At 39.0% G+C, this 23,559-nt stretch overlaps 1 protein-coding gene across 3 annotated transcripts in view; it reads left to right on the top strand.

Moving 5' to 3' along the window:
- EPC2 (enhancer of polycomb homolog 2) overlaps positions 1–23,559 on the top strand; it is a 121,963-nt gene that overhangs the window by 69,857 nt on the left and 28,547 nt on the right. For all 3 annotated transcript variants that reach the window (XM_070423043.1, XM_070423042.1, XM_070423041.1), the window contains exons 3-5: positions 9,961–10,106; positions 15,406–15,612; positions 23,049–23,197. In XM_070423043.1, coding sequence (XP_070279144.1) covers positions 9,961–10,106; positions 15,406–15,612; positions 23,049–23,197 — 502 coding nt within the window. The remainder of the gene's footprint in view (positions 1–9,960; positions 10,107–15,405; positions 15,613–23,048; positions 23,198–23,559) is intronic.

The following is a 23,559-nucleotide window of genomic DNA, read 5'->3' as shown; positions in this document are numbered from 1 at the left end:
GATAGCTTTCTAAGAAAGGGTGAGTGGAAGGTAAAATTTTTTGAGGCCATGTCTGAAATTATCTTTATTCTAGCCTCATACTTTATTGATAGTTTAGCTGGGTAGAAAGTTTTGGGTTGAAAACCTTTGTCCTTCATAATTTTGAAAATTGATTGTGCTGTTGTGTTGCTATTGAGAAATCTGCTGTTCTTTACTTTTTGCTGTTATAGTTTTAAATTTTAATTTTTTGATGTCTGAGTGTTTATTTTATATAGTATCCTGTTTCTGCTCTTTTTATTTTTCTAATATGTATATATATTAGAAACTATATATATATCTATATATCTATATATCTATATAAGAGAGGAAGGGAGAGGGATAGATAGAAACATCCATCAGCTGTCCTTTCTCAAATATTTGGATTACTTGACTGTCCATATTTGAGTAAGGTCATTGATCTAATGTTTTATGGGGAATTGATCAGTTTTCCCAAAAAAAGAATTCAGTTTCATTCCTGGGTAGCTGACTTTTTGTTTTTATAGCTGAGTTAGGGTGTGGGAATGAGATAGTGGAATGGCAGTGATGGAAGAGTTCATGGTTCAACCTGTAGACTTTAACTTAATCTTCTTTGGTATGGAGCCAGTACCTTCCTTCAGCATGCCTTGTACTCCAGAGTCCACTGGCTTTCTGGATTAACCTTTTCAAATGAAGCCTTTAGTCTTCTATCATTATTAATAAAAATGGTGTTGAAATTCCTCAACAGACAATCTAATATTTACCCCAGAATTAGATAAACTTGCCTCACCACTGGCTGGTCACTGGCAGAGCAGATCTCCAAATACAGGGGCAGAATCAGCCCCATAGTAGAGGGTCAACTCACAACTGTAAACCTACTTTTGCCCCTCCCTGTATCTATAATAATAAAAGCATAATATGCTGATTAGACCAGACATCCCTCTGGACGACCTTCTGGACAAAGCCGAGGCTGCAAGGGAAGCCCGGGTCCCAGGTGCCAGAGGGAAGCCAGTGCCGGCAGCCAGGGGAAGGAAGGCCTACTCTTGCACGAATTTCGTGCATTGGGCCTCTAGTATCCAAATAAAATGCAATCTAAAGGACTTTGAAAGGTCCTTTTAACTAGAAGTAATATCTCTGTATGCCAGCTATTTTAGACATACTCTGTTCTATATATTCTCTAAGCCTTCTATATGAACACAGCAGGTTATGCTCACTTCCCTACCTATACAGAAGCAGTTGCTCCCCCTGTAACCAAGTTTCCCTGGACAGCGGTAGCCATCCTTTGAAACTTACTGATCTACTTTCCTTCCCACTTCCTTTTTCTTTCTCATAGTGATCATGCACACTCTAGTTCCCTCAGTTTTCTTTAATTGTTTACTGTTCAATTAACTTTACCACAGGAAGTCTTCTACACATACACACATGCCCTTATTGTCCTTAACCTTGTTCATATCTTGATTCTGTTGATCAACTACATCAAGAAATGTTCAACCTCCCATGTACCTCTTTCCCCTCTTTATAGGGGGAGGGAATAGAGAATGCCTTACTTTTTTTGCTTGGTTGACTGGCTTGTGAAACTAACTCAGTATTTGTAAGGTTTCTTTTTTAATAGGAAAAATCTTTCTGGATTTCAAAAAATAAGGTAAAAAAGAATTTACAGAATATGTTCTGCTTGTAGTTTAAGAGATCACTTATCTATGTATATGCCGGGACTGACCAGCAGATCCTGAATGATGGGTGAATGATTACTCTGACACATGTTTCTGTAAAAGAGAGGGCTAAAGCACTATTTGGCTGTCACCGCCAAGTAGCCCTGTTCACCTGCCTTTTTTGGCTTTTATTGTCCTGACAGCTTGAACTAAAATTAATCTCTAGATACAATCAGCAGGGTAAGTATCCTTGAGAAAGTACAGTGGGGCCTTGACTTACGAGTTTAATTCGTTCCGTGACAGAGTTCGTAACTCAAATTACTCGTATGTCAAATCTTAAAGTGAACGAGTGAGACACGTGATGCTGGGCTGATGTTGTGGCATTCACTGTGACGTTCGCTGCGCCAACTAGCGGTGGGGTATCTGAAGCTGGCTCGTAACCCGAATTTTAGCTCGCAACTCAAAGCAAAAAATCAGCCGAGAGATGGCTCGTATCTCGAAAAACTCGTTAGTCGGGACACTCATAAGTCAAGGCCCCACTGTATATGCTTCTACAAGGTCAGGCCTTTAAAGACTAAACATAGAGATTCTAGCAAAACACCCCGGGGAGTCGGACTTGTTTGGAAAAGTCAAGGTACGAATTGTCACCTTTGGCAAGGTCCCCTCAGAGGCCCCCAACCTTTCAGAGAATCCTTCTTACAGACCTTCCAACCAAGCCCCATGCTTCCCCACATCTATATATATAAAAGCTAAGGGACCAGCCGACTGGTAGCTATGACACACACTGACCACCAGGGGGGCAGACACTCAACACAGGAAGCCACAGGCATGGAAACATGGAATAGACTGATGAATCTCAGAGGGAAGGGGGGAGGGGGGAGGGCGGGAAGAGATTAATCAAAGATCTTATATGCATACTAGAGGCCCGGTGCACAGATTTGTGCACCAGTGGGGTCCCTCGGCCTGGCCGAAACCGGCTCTCCGACATCCCCTGAGGGATCCCAGATTGTGAGAGGGTATAGGCCAGGCCGAGGGACCCCACTGATGCATGAATCCGTGCACCAGGCCTCTAGTCTACACTAATAAAAGAGAAACATGGTAATTAGCGTACAACCGCTACCCTTTTCATTGGCTAATCAGTGAGGATATGCAAATTAACTGTCAGCCAAGATGGCGGCCGGCAGCCAGGCAGCTGGAAGCGAACATGAGGCTTGCTTGCTTCAGTGACTGCGGACTCCAACGTTCCCCGCCTCACTTGCCGGTCTCTCAGCTGCAACTCTAAGCAACTATGTACTATGTTGCAAATAAGAAGCTAAACAAAACCCCAGAAACCGGCTTTCATTCAGCCGGGCTTTAGCAACATTGTATCGATGTTTTCAGCGGCGAGGCCTCAGAGCTAAAGCTGGCCCAGAATAAAAAAAAAAGAAGAAAACAAGGAGCGGTTGGAAGCTTCAGTCACTCGCTTCCGGAAAACAGCCCTCAGCCCCTCAGCCAGCCTGGCCAGGCACCCCAGTGGGGACCCCCACCCTGATCCAGGACACCCTTCAGGGCACACCAGCCAGCCCCTACCCATGCACCAGGCCTCTATTCTATATAGTAAAAGGGTAATATGCCTCCCGGCACCGAGATCAGCGGAGCAGCGAGGCTCCCGGCACCAGGATCAGCGTGACGGGGCAGCGCCCAAACCCCGTGATCGCCCTGCGGCTCTGTGTGTGACAGGGGGCAGGGCCACAACCTCCCTATCTGCCCTGCTCTGTGCCTGATAGGGGGGAGCTCCCCAATCCCCTGATTGCCCTGTGGCTCTTGTGTTTGACAGGGTGCAGCGCACCAACCCCCTGATCAGCCCTGCTCTGTGTGTGACGGGGTGGTGCCCCAACTCCCCTATCTGCCCTACTCTGTGAGTGACAGCGGGGAGCTCCTCAACCCCCTGATCGGTCCTGCTCTGTGCGTGACAGGGTACGGAGCCCCAACACCCCTGATGGGCCCTGCTCTGTGCGTGACAGGGGGCAGCGCCCCAACCCCCTGATCGGCCCTGCTCTGTGCATGACAGGGGGTGGCGCCGCAACCTCCCCATCGACCCTGCCTTGAGTGTGACAGGGGGGCAGTGCCCCAACCCCCCAATCGGCCCTACCCTGAGGGTGGCATTGCAACCTCCCAATCCGCCCTGCTCTGTGCATGATGGGGCAGCGCCCCAACTCCCCAATCGGCCCTGCTCTGACCCTGACCAGGGGCTGCACCTAGGGATTGGGCGTGCCCTCTGCCACCCAGAAGCAGGCCTAAGCCAGCAGGTCGTTATCTCCCGAGGGGTCCCAGACTTCGAGAGGGCACAGGCCGGGCTGGGGGACCCCCCCCGAGTGCACAAATTTTTGTGCACCGGGCCTCTAGTATATATATAAAAGCCTAAGTGACCATCCAACCATTTGACCGTCCAACCAGTAGCTATGATGTGCAATGACCACCAGGGGGCAGCTACTCAATGCAGGAGCTGCCAAGCTGCGGTGACTTGGCAGCTGCGGTTCTCAGGTGATGCACCTGGAACCAGAGAGGAGGGAGCCTGATTCCGGGGTGTTTCACCCGAGAACCACCCTCTCGCAATCCGGGACCCCTCGGGGGATGTTGGAGAGCCATTTTTGGCCTGATCCTCGCAGGCCAGGCCGAGGGACCCCACCCGTGCACGAATCCGTGCATCGAGTCTCTAGTATATTTATATTTAAGAAATGACAATTTTTAATTCTCACCTGAGGACATGTTTTTTTTTTTTAATTGATTTTAGAGAGAGGAAGAAGTGGGTAGAAAGAGAGAGAAAGAGAGAGAGAGATTCCCCCAGTGCTCTTACTGGGCATTGAACCCATAACCTTTAGGGTACAGACAATGCTCCAACCAACTGAGCCCTACCAGCCAGTAAAGTAATCACTATTTTTAAAGAATTTGGGGTTTGTTTGTTTGGCCTGCTAGAGGAGATAATCAATGTAATCTGTGGTAAAAAGAGGTGCAGATGGAACTGTATAGGTGTTTGGAAGCAATAAAATACCTGAATCTGTAATCAAGTTCTTGTATAGTTTTTGGATGACAAGATAAATGTAGGTAGCATCAGAAAACTTACAGTGCTAGTGCAAGTCTTTGCCTTGGTCTGATTTAACATACTGTAAGACCTATCAATTCTCACTATTAATTTTTCTGTTTCCCAGTTTTTCTTGCCCCTTCCCCTGCTTTGGAAGCTAGGGTACTGCCTTTTGTAAGAATAGCATTAAGAACGTAGAACCAGAGGTAACAGGTGGAGGAACAAGGGATGAATACGTTTAGTAGGTGTGTAAAGGGGGAGAAATGGGAGATAATCTGTAATACTATCAACAATAAAAAATACATTAAAAAAAAAGGCATTGACTTTAACTATTTAAAAGACTTGAAAAAGATTGAATAAAGTCACATACATTAAAATGTTTTAAAATTTGAAAAAAAAAGAAAGGTTGGTAGGTGTGTAAAAGATGGGCATACAAAATTTGCATAGATAGCCATGACCTTGAACTTTCGAAAACTTGTGTTTAACTTAGAAACTCAGTGTACTGGCTTAACTCTGCTCAACATTTTTAAAACCCTGTCTTCCTCTAAAATGTTTTCTAGTTGTGATAAATCAAAGAACTTACATACTTATATGCATAGCCCATGGGCACAGGCAATAGGGTAGGGAAGACCTGGGGGGAGGGGGCGCCTGGAAACCAGGGGGAAGGAGGCAAAATGGGAGATCTGTAATACTATCAATAATAAAAAATAAATAAATAAAATGTCTTCTAGTCATATCAGACCCCTGGTTTTATTATTTATTAGTCTGTGGACTAAAAGCAGATCATTGACTCACTATGTGAATTTACAAATACAACATCACTTTAAAGATAGAATAGTACTTTTTAGTGATCTACATAGTTTAGGGGTCCACATAATCTGTCATTGAATTTGATGCAGATTGGATTATTTATTTATTTATTTCTTATATACAATATTTACAGGTGCACACAAACCCACAGACACCACAGAATGCCCTGCATAAAATAAAAACCACCGAAGCAGAGCAATGTCTCCTGTCCCTGGTTTGGGGACTGCCTTTCGCCAGAGCCTCAGCATTCTCCCCATGGACTATTTGGAGAATGTATTTCCTAGGCCTAGAATTTTTGTTTCTCATCCTCGGAAAGTTCATGCTCAACCTCCCATATTGGGAGATGTGTCGCACTCCCTGAAATCTGCTTTGTCCCTCTCGGGCCATTTCCCTTGCGGGAGAACGGGAGTGCAGATCAGAACTCCACACTCACTTTATGTCTCAGACCCTTCCCAGTGACATATACCCAACCTCTGAGGATGTCCAGACCATCAAGGCACTGCTGACTTCTCCCTGAAGTTTTTGCACCTTGGTCTATGCAGTTACCTGGTTGACGCGGTTCTCTTTCCCGGGCCCTTCCCCTGTGTTGCCGATTAACTTTCGATCTGGAGTCTGTTGCCAGCTTGGAGTGCCATAGGTTTCCCTCTCCCAGAGGCCACCATAATGAAATGGTGGAGTGCCCCTCCCCTAGAGAGGGAGTCCAGATGACTCTCTCAAGAGGCAAAATCCCAGACGAGCCCCCAAATTGTTAGAAATGCTCAACAAGAATGAGACAAATACTCAAAAATGGCTCAGCAAGGCAAATTTACTTCTGGGCACAAGGATTCAGTTGCTGGCTGAAAAGCATGGGCAAAGCACCTGGATTGGATTTTTTAAAGCATACTTGTGAATTATTGCTAATCATATAATAAGCAGTATATCAAGATAAGGAAGAAAATTTTATTTTCAGGACTATTTTACATGAATCATACTTACAAAATAATTTGTATCGTTTCATGAATAGTTATAACTTCTTATTAACTTTATTTTGTACTATGTGATACAAGTTAAATACAATAACATTTTTACAGATTTTAGAATGCAAGACTCATTCAGAGATAAAATATTACCAATGATTTAGGGTGGTTGTGATAATTTAGTATATATAAAGCCCTTTGAACACTGCCAGGCCCATATTAAGTGCTATATAAGGTTAGAAGTGTTACATAACATTTATTTTTATTGTTTTTTATATAGTGGTACAGTTTTACTAAACAACCACAGTTCAGGTATAATCAGTTATTTTTGCCTTTAAATAGTTTATGTCCATCAGTACTATCCATTGTTGAGTGGGTGACTTTACTAAAATTACATAAATATACACATCTGTTCCTGTTACTGTGTTATAAACTAACTTTAAGAATGCTATGCTGAATCTGAGAATGCCAGGAATTTCCACACAGTATGAATATGGGGCATTCATTTATACATTAATATGTAGATAATCCTATATAATAAAAGCCTAATAAGCAAATAGACCAAACAGCAGAGTGACCGGTCACTATGATGTGCACTGACCACCAGGGGGCAGGAGCTGCCCACAGGCCCCAACCGGTGGCAGCAGCGGGGAGCAGGGCTGGCGAGTTGGTGGCGCCTGGCCAGCCAAGGCAGGTGTCAGCGGGGGCCCCCAGTCGCCCTGCTGGTTACCCCACAGATAGGCCCAGACCTAGGGACCCTACCGGTGCACAAATTCTGTGCACCAGGCCTCTAGTCTTTAAATAACCTGTTGGTGATTGGTTTCTCTTTAATTGCCTGGCGCTGACTCTTGATATGTGATTTCAACACACACTTTGTGGCACTTTAGGGTTTTTTTTCCTTTATATTTTAAAAATTAATACGTACACATGCTTAAAATCCTTTATTTTTAAATCTTAAAGCGCTTTACATTTAAAATAAAGAGGACAGTATAAAAGGAACAAAGAGAAATTTAAAATTATCTCCCCTTTCCTTGAACTCCTACTTAAAATTCTGTTACCAATTGGGGTTACCAGTTTTTCTTGTCAATGCAGAAAAGATTTTAAGGTTAATGAAAATGAAAGTAAAGCCAAATGGGGTTTAGAGGAGCAGGCCAGTCAAGAGAGACAATGGCCCCGAACTCCTGGGTTATATGGTTTAAAAGAGAAATATTCTGGGTGGAGACTTTCATTTGCATTCATGGATGACTGACAGGAAGGTTTACATGACTATATTTCTTCTGTGCATCTTACCCATAATGCATACAGAAAACCCCGGGGCAGAGTGTGGGGTGGGGGTTAATGTCAAAACCACAATGCAAATTTTATTATAATTAGTCCAGAACCCTAGTAAGGTCACCTTGAGGTCATGTTGTTTTCCTCTGAGCTTATGCCAAGAACTGGCTGTTTCCCATCCTGGCCATTGGTGGTCTGCTGGCTGCTGGGCCACCAATAGAGAGGCAGTCTGAAGGCAATGTGGTCTGACCCCTGTTTAGGACCCCAGGGCAGGCCCCACCCCAGCAGCTCATGTCTAACTTCCTACCTAACAATTCCACTTCTAGAGGAGAACTATTACCAGTATCCTGTAAAAATATTCTGTGCAACCCTGGCTGGTTTGGCTTAGTTGGTTGGAGTGTTTGTTCCTTACACCTAAAAGTTTTGGGTTCAATTCCCGGGTCAGGGCACATACCTATATTGCAGGTTTTATCCCTGGTCAGAGCACATACAATATTCTCTCTCACATCACTGTTTCTCTCTCCCTTCCCCTCTTGCTAAAATCAATAAGCATATCCTTGGGTGGAGATTCAAAATAATAAAAATAATAACAAAATATTCTGTGCCTTTATAAGATTATACACACTCATACACTCCTTCCTCTTTTAAAAACATAGCTTAGTACACTATACAATATTCTGTACCTTAGGCCCCCTTTCCCCCTAGTATTTTTATTGAGTTTTAGAGAGAGAAAGGGAAACATCGATATGAGGAGACATTGATCCCCGCACCCGGGATTGAGTCCAAAACCTGGGCATGTGCCTTGACTAGAAATCAAGCCAGCAAGCTTTTGGTCTAAGGACAGTGCCCAATGAACTGTACCTTCGCTTTTTTTTACTTAATGCTCATAAAGATTGGTTTCATTTCATATAAATACGCACACGTCATTGTCACGGCTTCAGTTTATGTACAAACCATCATTTATTTCTCTAGGCCATTGCTTGTTTTATATTTTTTACTTCTCATTGTGTCACATCTAAAACTCTTATTTCTATGTCTTTGTCTCTGTGTAAGTTTATCGGATAAATTCCTGCAATAGAAACTAAATGTAAATATCAATTTATAATTTCCTTGTCACGGTGTTTGAGAAGGCGTCCTTCCCCCATACATTCCAAAGTAGTTTATCACCAAGTTTTGGATTGTAGTCTGTCTAATGAGTAAAATATACTACTGTTACTGTATTTGTACTTATTTAGTCGGGTTTATGATTTCTGAGCTTTTACCTGCCCATACAACATTTTTTTCCCTTGCATTTTCTTATAAAATTTTTATGTGTTTTATTTTTTACTATAAAATTTGATGAGCCAGCACCGGTTTGGCTCAGTGGATAGGGCGTCAGCCTGCGGACTGAAGGGTCCCGGGTTCGATTCCAGTCAAGGGCATGTACCTTGGTTGGGGGCACATCCCCAGTGGGAGATGTGCAGGAGGCAGCTGATAGATGTTTCTCATCGATGTTTCTAGCACTCTATTCCTCTCTCTTCCTCTCTGTAAAAAATCAATAAAATATATTTAAAATTTTTTTTTTAATTTGATGAATACATCATTTGTTGGTATGATGACTAGCAGGAATCAAACTTAATTTTTTTAAATATATTTTTATTGATTTTAGAGAGGAAGGGAGAGGGAAAGAGAGAGAGAAATGATGAGAGAGAATCATCGATGCTGCCTCCTGCACGCCCCCCACTGTGGATCAAGCCCACTACCCAGGCATGTGCCCTGACCAGAAATTGAAGTGTGACCTCCTGGTCCGGTGGACACTCAACCATTGAGCCACACTGCCTTGGCCAAACTTAATTTTTTAAAGATCATTAGTCTGTTGTGCCAGCTCCTCCCCTTTTAAATAATCAGTTTTATCCTTAATGATTTTAAATGCCATTTTCATTATATTTTGTATTTGAGTTTATTTCTGTATTCTTAATTTTGTTTCATAACTTCTCATTGTGCTACTAAATTAACATGTTGATAAATATGTATCATTTTTGCTATTGCTTTTAGTAAACTTTAAAACATATATGAATTAAAATTTTATATTTTCATTGTTTCCTTTGTCTTTGAAGCCAGTTTATAGATGTCTGCTCATGAGCTTGTCTTTGGTCAATGCTTTATAGTTTAAGAGTATTCTGTGGTCGTATGTAAACAATTTCTCCTGAATTTGAACACTTTTTCTTTTCTTTTCTAGCCTTTAATCTAGACAACGAGCAACCAGATTATGATATGGATTCAGAAGATGAGACCTTATTAAATAGACTTAACAGAAAGATGGAAATTAAGCCTTTGCAATTTGAAATTATGATTGACAGACTTGAAAAAGCCAGTTCTAATCAGGTACTGTACATTGTAAAAATGTCTTTTGTCTTATAATTAATCCAATTAGTAGCTTTATTTTACATTTTCTTTAGACCTAAAAGTATATTGCGTTTTCCTGTCTTATGAATTTCTTTTCCTCACATCCTAGAATTTCTGTTTATAATATTTCTTGAACTGAATATGAATACTTAAGCATAATTTCTTTTTGTGGGAGTGTAAAGAGTACTGTTCTGACATTTTTATTGTTTGGATATAAAATAATACTAGTTACAATATTATAATATCTTCTTGATCCTTTTCATAGGGCTATCTTTTTGGTGCTTCAGTAACTAAATTTGCTTGGTTGGGTCTCTAAGGCAGACATCTCATACCAAATCTTGCTCAGTTGCTCAGATTTATATTAAGGTACTCTTACTATTTTAAATGTATTTTAGTCTTATTTATTTATATATTAAAATTTTAAGTGAAGGAAAAATTATTCATAAAGTAGTGAATTTTTCTTAGTGAAACAGTCTTCATTTGGTATACAGAATTTAAAATGGTATGGTCTTTCTGGAAAGTAGCATATGTCAAGTATAAAATGCTTATACCTTTTGATTTAGTAATCCTACCTCTAGGAATTATTCTCAAGGACAATAATTAGTGAAAATATCGAAGGTTTTTAAGTAGTGATGTTCAGAGTAACTTACAGACAGTCTTTATTGTGGAATATCATACAGCCATTCAAAATTATTAGTTCATTTTATAATTAGCTATTTCAAAACCAGGATACAGAATTGTTTAAATGAAAATGAGTTTTATTTAAAGCCTTTACATTTATACTTGTGCATAGAATAAAGAACAAGAAAGTCCAACAAAATGGCAGCAATGATAATATTTAAGTGATGGACTTATTGGTAATTTTTTATGTTTTCATTCTGTTTTTCTGTTTTCCAATTTTACTATAATCGTGTGTTGCTATTGGAATTAGATTTTTTTTGAACTATCTTTTAAAACAATTTTTGATATACATGTGTGATATATTAATATGCTAATTGTTATTAAAGTAGTAAAAAGTTAGATATAAATAAACTTTTAAAAATAGTCTTAAAACTTTTTACTAGTTTACTCATGCAAACATTTTCTCAACTCCCAACTTAAGTCTCTTGAATTCCTGAGACATTATCAGCTTTCAGAACATTTCTAAAAACTTTTATATTGTAAAGTGACTTTGCTTGTATTTAGCTTGTATTCACTACTTTATGAATAATTTCCACATCTTAATGGAAAGTAAAATCTAGTGTACTATCCAAAGAAATACATTGAAAACTGAATTTTTAAGAAAATGTCTGTCTTGTTTTTTTAATTGGAAATGTGTTTTAATTATCAAATTGATATTCATAGTAATCAATGCTCATAATTTTTATAGGATTTTGATCACTGGCACCAGATATAGTTTCAATTTTTCTTTATACACAAATTTTCCTAGCAATCTTAGGCTCAATCCATCTTTTGGTATTTCTTCTGTTTTCCATGATTACTCAGAAATTAGTCAAGGTGGCAGAAATTATATCATCAGAAACCTTCACCTCTCTGTTCTTTAATATGCTTTTCTTCATTCAGTCAGTAATATTTTTTAAGTGCTCAGGTGAACAGGAGAGGTGACAAAAGTTCTCACCTTGTGGAGCTTATTTTCTAAGTAGGGACAGGATAAACAAAAAGCATGTAAATAATACAATTAACTATACACATACATCAGTATTATTCTATTTTAGTTCTCTTTGCTCAGTGACAAGCTTCTAGGCCCTAAAGCAACTGGATGGGCTCAAAGCATGATAGTTACTCTCAACTCCAGATAATCCTCCTATATTGTATTCCTTATCTCTCCCGTGACTCAGAACTCAGGATCATGTATTTTTTTTTTTTTTACTCCTTTCCTTTAGTCTCTTAACTTTCTAATTCTGATTCTTCCTTGTGTGTATTCCTTGAATATTTCATTTTCAGTTGTTTCTTCTCTCATTTCTTTGCTCTGCCCCCAAATTCTCTGCCAAGAGTCCCTATATTTGACCCTTTCTTTCTTAATAAACTACCACCTATGCCTCTCCTTTTCTGTCACTGTTAAATTTCCAAAAGATTAACCACCACATCTATTTCAGTTTATAGAAATTCTATAAGGTCCACCGGTGAGTGACCTTCTAAATTGCCATCCAAGAGTTTCTTCTCAGCCTGTACCCTACTTAATATCTCTGTAGTATTGGATGCTGTTGACCTCCACATTTCCTGGTTCTTGCCGTCTTCATCTCCTCTTTCTCTGCTCCTCTACATATTATTTTTGCTATTTTCTTCAGTATCTGCCCTCTGAATTCATTATTGTATCTCAAACTACTACTGCAGGCCCTCTTACATAGTGTTCTTGTGACTCTGACCTGCATTTTACTGCACTAATACTCAGTTCTAGAGTTTTTATATTGTTCTCTTATTGTTTAATTTGTATTTGTGTTATTTTACCTCTTTGGCCATATTGTAAGTTTCTTTAGGTTGTGGATTTATCTTAAAATTTGTTTATCTTCCTCACAAACTATAACACAATGAGTGATTAATTATTGACTACTTATTGTTTAATTGAATAGTTTACTAGTATATATAAAACATTAACGTTTACATGTAATTTATTCATTTGTGTATTTAAAATGTGTTCATTAAAATTGCTTAATCATCAGTTTTGTATATAAACAAACTAAATGATCCTCATCCTCATGGAGCTAGTAGCAGTCTAGAAGAAAAGGCCATACAGTAGAATAATTTTTAATCTCCCCATTCTCAAACCCCCAAAGTAAGTAAATCAAACAACTCAGACCTGTCTTGGGAATATTAAATTTATCCCAGATGCTTTGCCAGTTAAATACTGTTTTCTACTACTTTCTAGTAGACAGAAGTTTTTCTGAGTGGCAGAACATTTTGCTGAGGTTCAAAAGTAGTAGAATTCTGATTTTCTGGGGTTTTAATCATGTGACATAATTGGGGACTACTTTACCCGCAAATAGTTTTTGCCCACTCAGATTGATGCTGTCACCAATGATAATGGTGATAGTGATATTAATTACCTTAGAATTGCTACAGATAATTTAACAGAATGATTAAAACCAAGATTATTCAATAAAATAAAAATTTGCTATATAATATAAAAACCAGTTGACTAAGAAAATACGGTTAACACTAGAAAAAATTGTCAGGATGTTCAACTGTAAATTGTATATTGAATTCTTATGACCTGAAATACAAAGAGGGTAGTTAAAGGGCAGAAGGAAATTTCTAGCAGGAGCAAGAAAGCATCGGAGACGGAAAACCGCGGCAGTGTTTTAATCCCCTAATGCCTCTTGCAACAGGATAGTGTTATTTTGATAGTATTGTTATATAAGAAACTTACTACTGCTCTGCTGGTTGACAGAAAGAATTCGATCCTTCTCCCCAGTCTAAGATTAGATTAAGTTTTTTATTTACTGAGTGAATGTTATAAAAATGTATCAGAAGCAGAATGACCAAACAGCTCAAGCACATGTAGCATAATCACAGCAATGGTCCCCAGAGCACATGAGAGCTGCTAATGATGCTGTGATTCTGTCAGCATGAGGGGGAGTTTCATTACATCCACAAAGCTTGATTCTTACTCTGCCACTGTCCTTGTAGACTTTGGAGGCACGTATCACCATTCCAGAGAACTTCACCCACAGTAAAAAAAAAAGTGTCCGTTTAAAGTTAATGTTTGGAAATATTGATTCTTTTCATTTGGTCTCATGTTCCAGCCTCTGGCCCTCCACTTTAAAGACCAAATTGCTCAGCTTCTCAAGTGCATTTTAAGCTAACTCCACTGAGACCTTGAATAAAATAAAGAATGGACACTTAAAGTTTTAATGCACTTGTTACATGGACTAGAATACTTGAGTTTACATTGTCAGTGTATTTTCTTCCTGTGGCCAAACTACCTTGGCAGCCAAATTATATAAGAAACCAACTAATGAGCCCTAGTAATACTGCCATAGGACTGGAAGTCCAAGTGGTCATTGCATTATTCCATGAAGTTATACCAATGTAAGTCAGATCATATCAGAAATTTATTTGATGGGTCATGCCTTCTTCAGATGACTTCATAAAAGCAACAGATCAATTCATAGGTGGATATTATAATTTGAGTGAGAAAATTTTGCCTTTCATTTCCAAGTTTTAGGGAAACATTTCTTATGAGATATCAGAGATTTTAAAATTAATCTCTAAAATGATAAAAGTAAAAAAATTGAGATAACATCCTTCAGTGAGGCTTTCCAGCACTAAAACTCCTCCATGATGTTTTTCTAAAATTCACTGTAAATGAGTATGTATAACCCCAAGTCTATTCTGCTAACATTGATTGGCCTGATTTTTATAAGGAGCAAGGAAACAGATGTGACCTAGCAAATTTTTACAAACATTAGTTTGAGATTTGTTCTCATTATACTGGCTGCATTGATAAAGGAGTAGATCCCTGAGATACCAATGTCAGAATTCCTAGAGAAACCATCCTAGGACACTGTCATGTAACAGAACGAGTGTTGAGAACAAAGATTCTCTAGTATATAACCAGCTTGGATAGAGGAATTGCTTTTATCTGTAATTGGTACAAGAAATTCAAAATTACATAGTGTTGAAACTTCTGGAAATGTGCCAAAATTTGTCCTTTTACAATTTTGAAACAGGCATTATTTAGTTGCAATATATTAGGACATATAAGGTTGGGCAAAAGTAGGTTTACAGTTGTGAATACATGAAACACGGAGTTTAATTCTTATATTATTATTGTGTTATTTTCCATATGAACAACTGTAAACCTACTTTTGCCACACCCTGTATTTATCTTTTACTTTGTAGAGGGAGAAAAAGATACCTGTAGCTTCTAGTTTCTGTTGATAAATACACAGAAAGAAGTTAGACTATTGAAAATTGGTAGATCCTCAAGTGTGTAGAATCATAGAATATTAGAATTTTGAAGGACCTCAGTTGTCTTCTAGTTCAAGACTTACCTGAGGCATAAATCTATTGTAGTCTTCCCAACTATCATTTATCCAAGCTTCTTAAATATTTTAAGTGGTGGTACTCCCTACCTATCAGGGCAAAATATAAATTTTCAGATAAATCTCCTATTAATAAATCCTTTGTTTGATTGAATTGTGTTTTCTGCCATCATGATATCTGATCATAATTGTTTTATTTGACATCACATTTTTTACCAAATGTATAATTTTAACTTTTTTGATTTCTCTTTTTCAAGCATTGTAGTTGATTATATGTAATTTTTTAAATTTAGCTTGTAACACTTCAAGAAGCAAAACTGCTGCTAAACGAAGATGATTATCTTATTAAAGCGGTATATGACTACTGGGTGAGAAAACGTAAAAACTGCAGGGGGCCATCCCTCATCCCCCAGATAAAACAAGAGAAAAGAGATGGCTCTACTAACAATGACCCTTATGTTGCCTTTCGGAGGAGAACAGAGAAAATGCAAACTCGAAAGGTAATGTGCAAATTGGAATTAATTGAATGTACCTTAATAGTATTTAAGACAAGTATTTTTTCTGCTAACGATTTGAATAATTTTCAATACTTTGAAAATAAAGAGACAATAATGATATTGTTGAACTTTATGTTAGAAATCCCGCTCTTCAGTAGATTCTATTGACCAATTGTGTATTTTTATCTAATCCCATGCCCCTTATAAATCTATTGATCATACCATTTTAGACCTGCAGTTGAAGTGATATGAGGAATTATATGTCTTTATGTACCTTGGATGTTTTGATTTCTTAGTAAACTATGACAATGTGTACATATCCTTTATTTGGGAAGCCCAAGAACTCACAGTTCCTTTGAAACCATATTCTAATCCTTGCAAGTAAAAATGGGCTTTACTGCCTCTAGCTATGATACGATCGTGGGAAGTAGGGAAAGATTCATTTTCAAGCCTGTTATGCCAACAGTCAGAGGTAATACAGAGGATCTTTTTCTCCTTTTCTGAGTTGTCAGGTGTGTCAGATTTCAGATTGATAAACGTGTTCCCAACTGGCAAGTTCATAAGCAGTAGGAGCCAGATTTTTAAGTAAGAGGTCTCATGCTGTGGAATGACATGGTATACAGGGAAGCATTATTTCAGAGGAGTATTCACTACCTTCCTTTTCTCATAATTAACAGTAAGAACCACACATGGTAACACATTCTCTAACATTGTAAAATATTAAGAACATATAAATGTAAAAACTGTAAGGAATTATAATTGGAGGCAAAGCATTTTCTGTGGATTTCTGTTTTTCCTAACATTGAAAGCTTGTCCTCATCAGCTGTTAGTATAACAGCTGGGAAGCTTAACAGCTGCCAGGGATAGTATAGTTTAGGAGAAACTCGCCTACTGGTTAACAAGCAGAGTTATATAACTTTTTCTTGGATTTCCCAAGTGTAGATGGCATTCCCTAACCTGAGCTGAGTTTTCAGTTTGGTGTTTTAGTTCTTAATTAAGGAAATCTAAGATATTTTATGAAGATTTAGTGCCTTAGAAAAGACTAGAGTGAGAGAAATTTGTAAATATAATAAAACTTATAGATTATTGGGCATGTGGAAGGAAAGGTTTATCTAAATCATTGAAAGATTTGAACTGCCAGTTGCTTTTTAAAAGAAATGTAATTAATTTAGATATATTGCAAAGCATAATCTTTTAGCATTTTCTTCAAGGAAAAGCATAAGAAGTATTTATTGCATTTTAAACAATATTCTAACTGTTTAACTATGTTTTATTCTTAAATAGGTTAAGTTACTATTTTCTAATCAGTATTGAGAATTGCTTGTAATGGTTTCTTGTGTTTATGTGCTTTACCATTGTGTAATAACTAGCCCAGCTTTTTCCTGAACTCTTAATTCCAACCCCTTCTCTTACCTGTGGTGTGGTTTCTTTTCCAGTAGTCTTTTTATTCCTCTCTGTTTTCAGTTGTGGGACAAAGGATTATTCCCCATCATGCATGCTGTTGCTGGTAGAAATGTTGATGTTTCAAAATGAGAAAGTTGGGAAAGCAGTTAACAATAAGTACTCCCACCACCCAACTCCCACCCCAGTGTTTAAGAGGTGGGCAAGCATTGGGATATGCAAAAATGAATACAGCTAGCAAAGATTCTCTGCTTCCTTCTCTATTGCCACAAAATGCAAAGACTGAAAGTAAGGGACTTCTGAAATACTTGCTTGGTACTCTAGAATTTAATTTTAATTCACCAAACTAATATTTAATTTGGGAATATTTAAGTACTTTAGGCCATTCTTAAATGAGGTAGTCTTAAGGCACCAGCAAGTCTAAATGTACTGATTGGGAAATCTTGAATCCCAATATACATTTAGTATGTTTAACCCCAGAGAAACAACTGTTAGCATCTGTGCCTTCTCTCCTCCCTCTCTGTGGACCAGAAGAAGCAAGACAAACAGGAGAGGGAAGTCTCATGGTAGTGGTTGTCAGTCTGACTGCACATAACAGTCACCTGTGAATTACCCTTGGTTATAAAAAGATCTACAGTTAATTCTAAAGTGAAGCAGTTTGAGAACCATTTCCCCAGAGATTTGGCAGTAGGTCAGAACTATATGTTACTGGAATAGGAAGAAAGGAATATATATATATATATATATATATATATATATATATATATATATATACACACACACACACACACACACACACACATACATTAGAGGCCCAGTGCACGAAATTTATGCATGGGGCGGTGGGCGGTTCCCTCAGCCCAACCTGCACCCTCTTCAATCCGGAACCCCTTGGGGGATGTCTGACTGCCATTTTAGGCCTGATCCCGGACTGCTGGCTCCTAATCGCTCACCTGCCTGATCACCCCTAACTGCCCCCCCCCGCCGGCCTGGTCGCCCCCAACTGCCCCCATGCTGGCCTAGTTGCCCCTCACTGCCCCCCCTGCCAGCCTAATTGCCCCCAACTGTCCCCCCTGCCTGCCTGGTTGCCCCCAACTGCACCCTCCCACCAGCCCCTAACTGACCCCCCCCCCTCCCCGCTGGCCTGGTCACCTCTTACTGCCCTCCCTGCCAGCCTGGTCACCCCCAACACCCCCCCCCCCCCCCACCGCCGGCTGGTCGCACCTCATGGCCCCCCTGCCGGCCTGGTTGCCCCACGCAGCCTGCTTGTTCAGTCGTTTGGTTGTCCCTCACTAACCCCCCTGCCAGCCTGGTCGCCCCATGCAGCCTGCTTGTTCAGTCATTTGGTCGTCCCTCACTAACCCACCTGCCGGGCTGGTCGTAGGCAGCCATCTTGTGAGGGTGTGAGGGTTAATTTGCATATTACCTCTTTATTATATGGGATTACATACATATTTCCTAACTCTGTTCTCTGAGAGGGTTTAGAAGCAATGACTCAGTAGCAGCGGGCATGCTTAGCATGTAGATTGTGACTTTAAATCCAGTTTTCATAAAAAGGAACCAGGGCTCCTTAGAAAAATGGTTGATTCCAGGTCTGGTGCTGAGAAAGCATAAAGAGAAGCTTGGAACATTCTTCTCTGCCAGAAAATAAGAATGTGATTAAAATATGTTGGAGCCATGTCAGAAGGAGGACTCCACTGAGTAGAACTAAGAAAGTTTGAGTGTCAGAATAAATAAGAGTAATGGATAAACAATAGAATATAACTAACCTATGAGTCCATCCTAATATATAAAAAACCAGGGGCCGTCATGACCGAAACGACCGGACGGACGACCGAACAGCAGGCTGCATGGGGCGACCAGGCCAGCAGGGGGTGCAGCCGGGGGGCGATCAGGCCAGTGGGGGGGCCAGTTGGGGGTGACCAAGCTGGCAGTGGGGGCAGTGAGGGGCAATCAGGCCAGCAGGCAGAAGCAGTTAGGGGCGATCAGGTAGGCAGGCAGGTGAGCAGTTAGGAGCCAATGGTCCCAGATTGTGAGAGGGATGTCCAAGGGGTCCGGATTAGAGAGAATGTAGGCTGGGCTGAGGGAACCCCCCCTCTTTCCCCTCCCCCCCATGCATGAATTTCATGCACCGGGCCTCTAGTACTGATATAAATGGATGGATGAGTGGATGGTTGGTATACAGACCCATAGGTAAGAGAAAGGTACTCTTTTCCTTATAAGAGAATTGCAACTTATAAATGTCAGTGGAATGATTAAATTTAAAAATCACCATTTGGCAACTACCATATTAATCATGTTTCAGGCAAAAGTTAGAATCAATGGATATAAAACTAGTGGGGGGAGATTTGATGAAAAACAAGATAGAGAGTTTTATAGCATACTTTTTAATTAAAAAAAGGAAAAATAGTAATTTAACTAGAGAAACCTGGCAGGCGTCATCGTAATCAAGTGATCAAAGCTAAAATCAGCACTAATAGGACAAATAGATATAATTTAACTTGTAATATGGTGAGAGAAGGTTATAATACTACTGTGATAGTCCCACTAAAAATATATAACCTGAATTTAATTGTGGAAAAACATCTAAGAAACCCAAATTGAGGAACATTCTGTAAAAATAAATGGCTTCTATTCTTCAAAAATATCAAGGTCACACCCGACCTGTGTGGCTCTGAGGTTGAGCATCAACCCATGAACCAGGAGGTCACGGTTCCAATTCCTGGTCAGGGCACATGCCCGGGTTGTGGGCTCGATCCCTAGTAGAGGATGTGCAGGAGGCAGTCAATCAATGATTCTCTCATTGATATTTCTCTCCCTCTCTCTGAAATCAATAAAAACATTTAAATACATGTATATATACTGTATATATATAAAGGTCATGATCACTGTAGACAATCAGATTAGAGAAACATGTCAATTAAATGCAGTTTTATCCTGAATCACATCCTAGACAGAAAAAAATATTACTATATTTTAATGAATTTTAATAGTAAAAATTACTGTTGTCTCACTTAATGCCCTTTTTAACAAGTTATGTAAATATATAAAAATATAACAATTATATATGTTGCTGTTAAGAACATTAGTAGGACAATTAGATAAATATGAATTAAATCTATAAATAGATAATAGGAATACATCATGTTAGTTTCCTGATTTTTATAATTGCTGTGATTATATAAGATAATATTATTTTTAGAATATACACTTTAAACGTGTTTAGGAATAAAGGGGTATTTTATCTTACATTTTTTTCAAAAAAAATCTTTAAAATACTACTGTTAATAAACATATGTGTATATGTTTCTTAGTTCATTTGGGCTGCTGTAATAAAAATACCGTAGACTGGCTGTGTGGCTTAAACACAAACATATGTTTCCCACAGTTCTGGAGGCTCGGAAGTCCAAGGTCCAGGTACCAATAAATTCAGTGTCTGGTGAGGGCCTGTTTCCTGGTTCATGGACAGGCATCTTGCTGTGCCCAGAGAGCTCTCTGGGGTCTTCTTTATAAGATCATTAATCCATTCCTAAGGACCACACTGATAACCTAATCACCTCCACCTCCAAATACCATCACATTAGGAGATTAGAATTTCAGCATAGGAGTTTTCAGGGGACACAAACATTCAGTGCATAACAATATGCATATATATAAACATATAACATATGTGCATGTATGTGTATATATGGAGGGTGAGGCAAAACTCGATTTATAGTTGTGAGTACATGAAACAGAGTTTTTCTTGTTTATTAATTATTGCATTATTTCCACACAAACAGCTGTAAGCCTACTTTTGCCTCACCCTATATACATAGAGAAAAAGATAAAGCAAATATAAAATATTAACATTTCGGAAATCTGGTTGAAGATATATGACAATTCTTTTTTTTTTTTCAATCTCTATTTCTGGAGAGAATTTTTCAAATTAAATCTTTATTGTTGAAAGTGTTATATATGTCCCTCCTTATCCCCCATTGACCCCTGCTAGCCTGCCCCCACCACCCACCCCAGGCCTTCACTACCCTATTGTCTGTTATATGAGAATTCTTTATGCTATGTAATTTTTTTTGTAAATCAAATTATTTCCCCCCCAAAAAATTTTTTTTTGTAAATCTGAGGAAAGGAAAAATTAGGAAGGGTAGTTATTTGGGCCTACAGAGAGCAGGAAGTAAATGAGTAAGACAGAGCAGAAGCACATAATTCAAGAGGAACCTAGTGAAGAGGGAGCAATTTTAAAAGGTTCTCGTGCTCTTTTGGATATTGTTCAGCTGACTTGTAGCCTTGTATTATTATTTATTACTAGAGGCTCGGTGCATGAAATTCGTGCATGGGTGTAGTCCCTAGGCTTGGCTGGCGATGGAAGCATGAGCATCTGGCATGGAAGGGCAGGTCACAGCTGACCTCTGGGCCCTGGGCAGCACCTGCGCCCCCTCCACCTGAGTCATCAGGCCCCCGCCCAGCTCCCTCAGCGCCTGGGAGCCTAGCAGCAGCCCCACCCCCTGCTGCCTCTGCCTGTTGCCGTCTGTGGGGTGATCAGCAGGGCATTTGGGCCCCGCTTGCACCGCTTTGGCCTGGCGCTGCCTGCTTGCCTCCTCCACCATCCCGCCATGGTCCCGCTCTCGTTGGGGCCCATAGGGGCCAGCAGCACCTCCACTGCTGCCCGCTGCCAACACTGTGTCGCCGACGCCTGCCATGTCCTGTGCCGCCTCCCCTGGTGGTCAGCGCATGTCATAGCAAGCGGTCGAACTCCTGGCCAAGGGGACAATTTTCATATTAGGCCTTTATTATATAGGATTCAAATCTATTTGTCTCTCATTCTTACAAGACTTTAAGCTTCCTGCGGATGGGGGACATGTGCAGTATCCTGCACAGAGTGGACACTTTAATATTTGCTGTTGATAACGTTAATTATTTTTCAATTAGAGGGCATTATTGCTGCCTGTTTAACCCCTCTTTCCTCCAAAAAATTGCTTAAAATCATACGTTAGATTTTGCCTTTTGTCATACACATAGTACTGAAGGGAAAAAAGATTTTCCTCTTGATGAGAGAAAGGGATGACTTATTAACACAGTATTTCTTAATGTTTGATATGTGGTACCTTAATGGGAGTTAGTTTAGGTTATGTTTTGTATGTGCTGATCAACTTTAAAATACAAGAAACTATGCATAAAAGAAAAAGAGAATAAAACTTTGAATCTTTCTCAAGTTTTATTTTCTCTTCTGTAATCCTCCAGCATGAAAATTGGCTTTCTTCAGGGTTTTTTTTAATAATCATACTGCATTATTAAGTCAAGGATGGAAACAGTAACTTTTATATACAAAGAGATGCTGCTAATTATAGCTGAGCCTTCTCTGGTTATTAAACACAACTGTCACTCTAAGTTTGTTCAAATTGTTTCTACACTTCATAGTAAGAACTTAATACTCTGAAACTCATAGTTATTACTAAATCTCTTTTCTGCTGTGCAATGAGGTGCCATTACAATGAATCATGATAATCTCATTCCTTGAGAAACATTATATTCCACTTTTAGTTTTATATCTGAGTTCCTGAAGTGAAGCTTTGCTTGTCGTTGTGCATGTTTACATTGTAGTATATTGAACTTTCCAGCCACCAGTTACAAAGCTGGATGGATGGATAGAGACCCATTTTGGCTATTTTTAGGTAACCTTGATTTGAAGGAACTGTTCTCTCTGTCATTGGAAAACACCTTGTTACAATTTAAATGGACTGCATTTTCTAATACACTAGGTTTTGTTTCAGGCAGATTTTAAAATTTGGTTACATTGGAATTAGCCCTTCTATGCCATTCCATCTTTTCAACAGCTGGTAACACTTTTTTCTGAATATTAATTGAGATATTTGTTTAAACTTACATTTTCAGAGTTAGATAGGTTTTTTATGTGGTTGTTGGATGACTTTTTAACTTTTACATTTAACATTTTGACTTTATAGAATGGATTTGTTGGATGAAACTAGAAATGTGGATAACTGGATTAATTGTTTATTTTAAATTGTCTTTATTTTCAATAGAATCGTAAGAATGATGAAGCCTCTTATGAAAAGATGTTGAAACTGAGACGAGAGTTTAGTAGAGCCATAACAATTCTGGAAATGATTAAGAGAAGAGAGAAAACAAAACGAGAATTATTGCACTTAACCTTAGAAGTTGTGGAAAAAAGGTAACATTGCCACAATTACATACTAGTGGCAGCTTTAGCCAACTTATGGGCAATATAACCAGATGAAAGAGAGAGAGAGAGAAAGAAATTTTGTTGTTAAATTTAAGACAGTTGAAATTGATACTCTAACAAAATCTTTTTTTTTTTTTTTGAAGAATTGTGGTTGCTACTTGTTTGTTTTTAAGCAGATTGTTAAAATTTGGAGTACAAATTTTGGGGTATTTTTGTGTATAGTATAGATCCTCTAATACACCTGATTTTTTGTTCTTGTTTTTGCAGAATTATTGAATTGTATTTACAAAAGAACCTAGAGATCATTTTGTCTAATTCTCTGTAATAAAGTTTCTATTAAACAAAATTTG

The sequence above is a fragment of the Myotis yumanensis genome, unplaced genomic scaffold, assembly GCF_028538775.1.
Source record: "Myotis yumanensis isolate MYYU_CA2020_CCGP unplaced genomic scaffold, mMyoYum1.0.hap1 SCAF_8, whole genome shotgun sequence".
Lineage (NCBI taxonomy): Eukaryota > Metazoa > Chordata > Mammalia > Chiroptera > Vespertilionidae > Myotis > Myotis yumanensis.
This window is presented reverse-complemented; position numbering and strand designations above follow the sequence as displayed.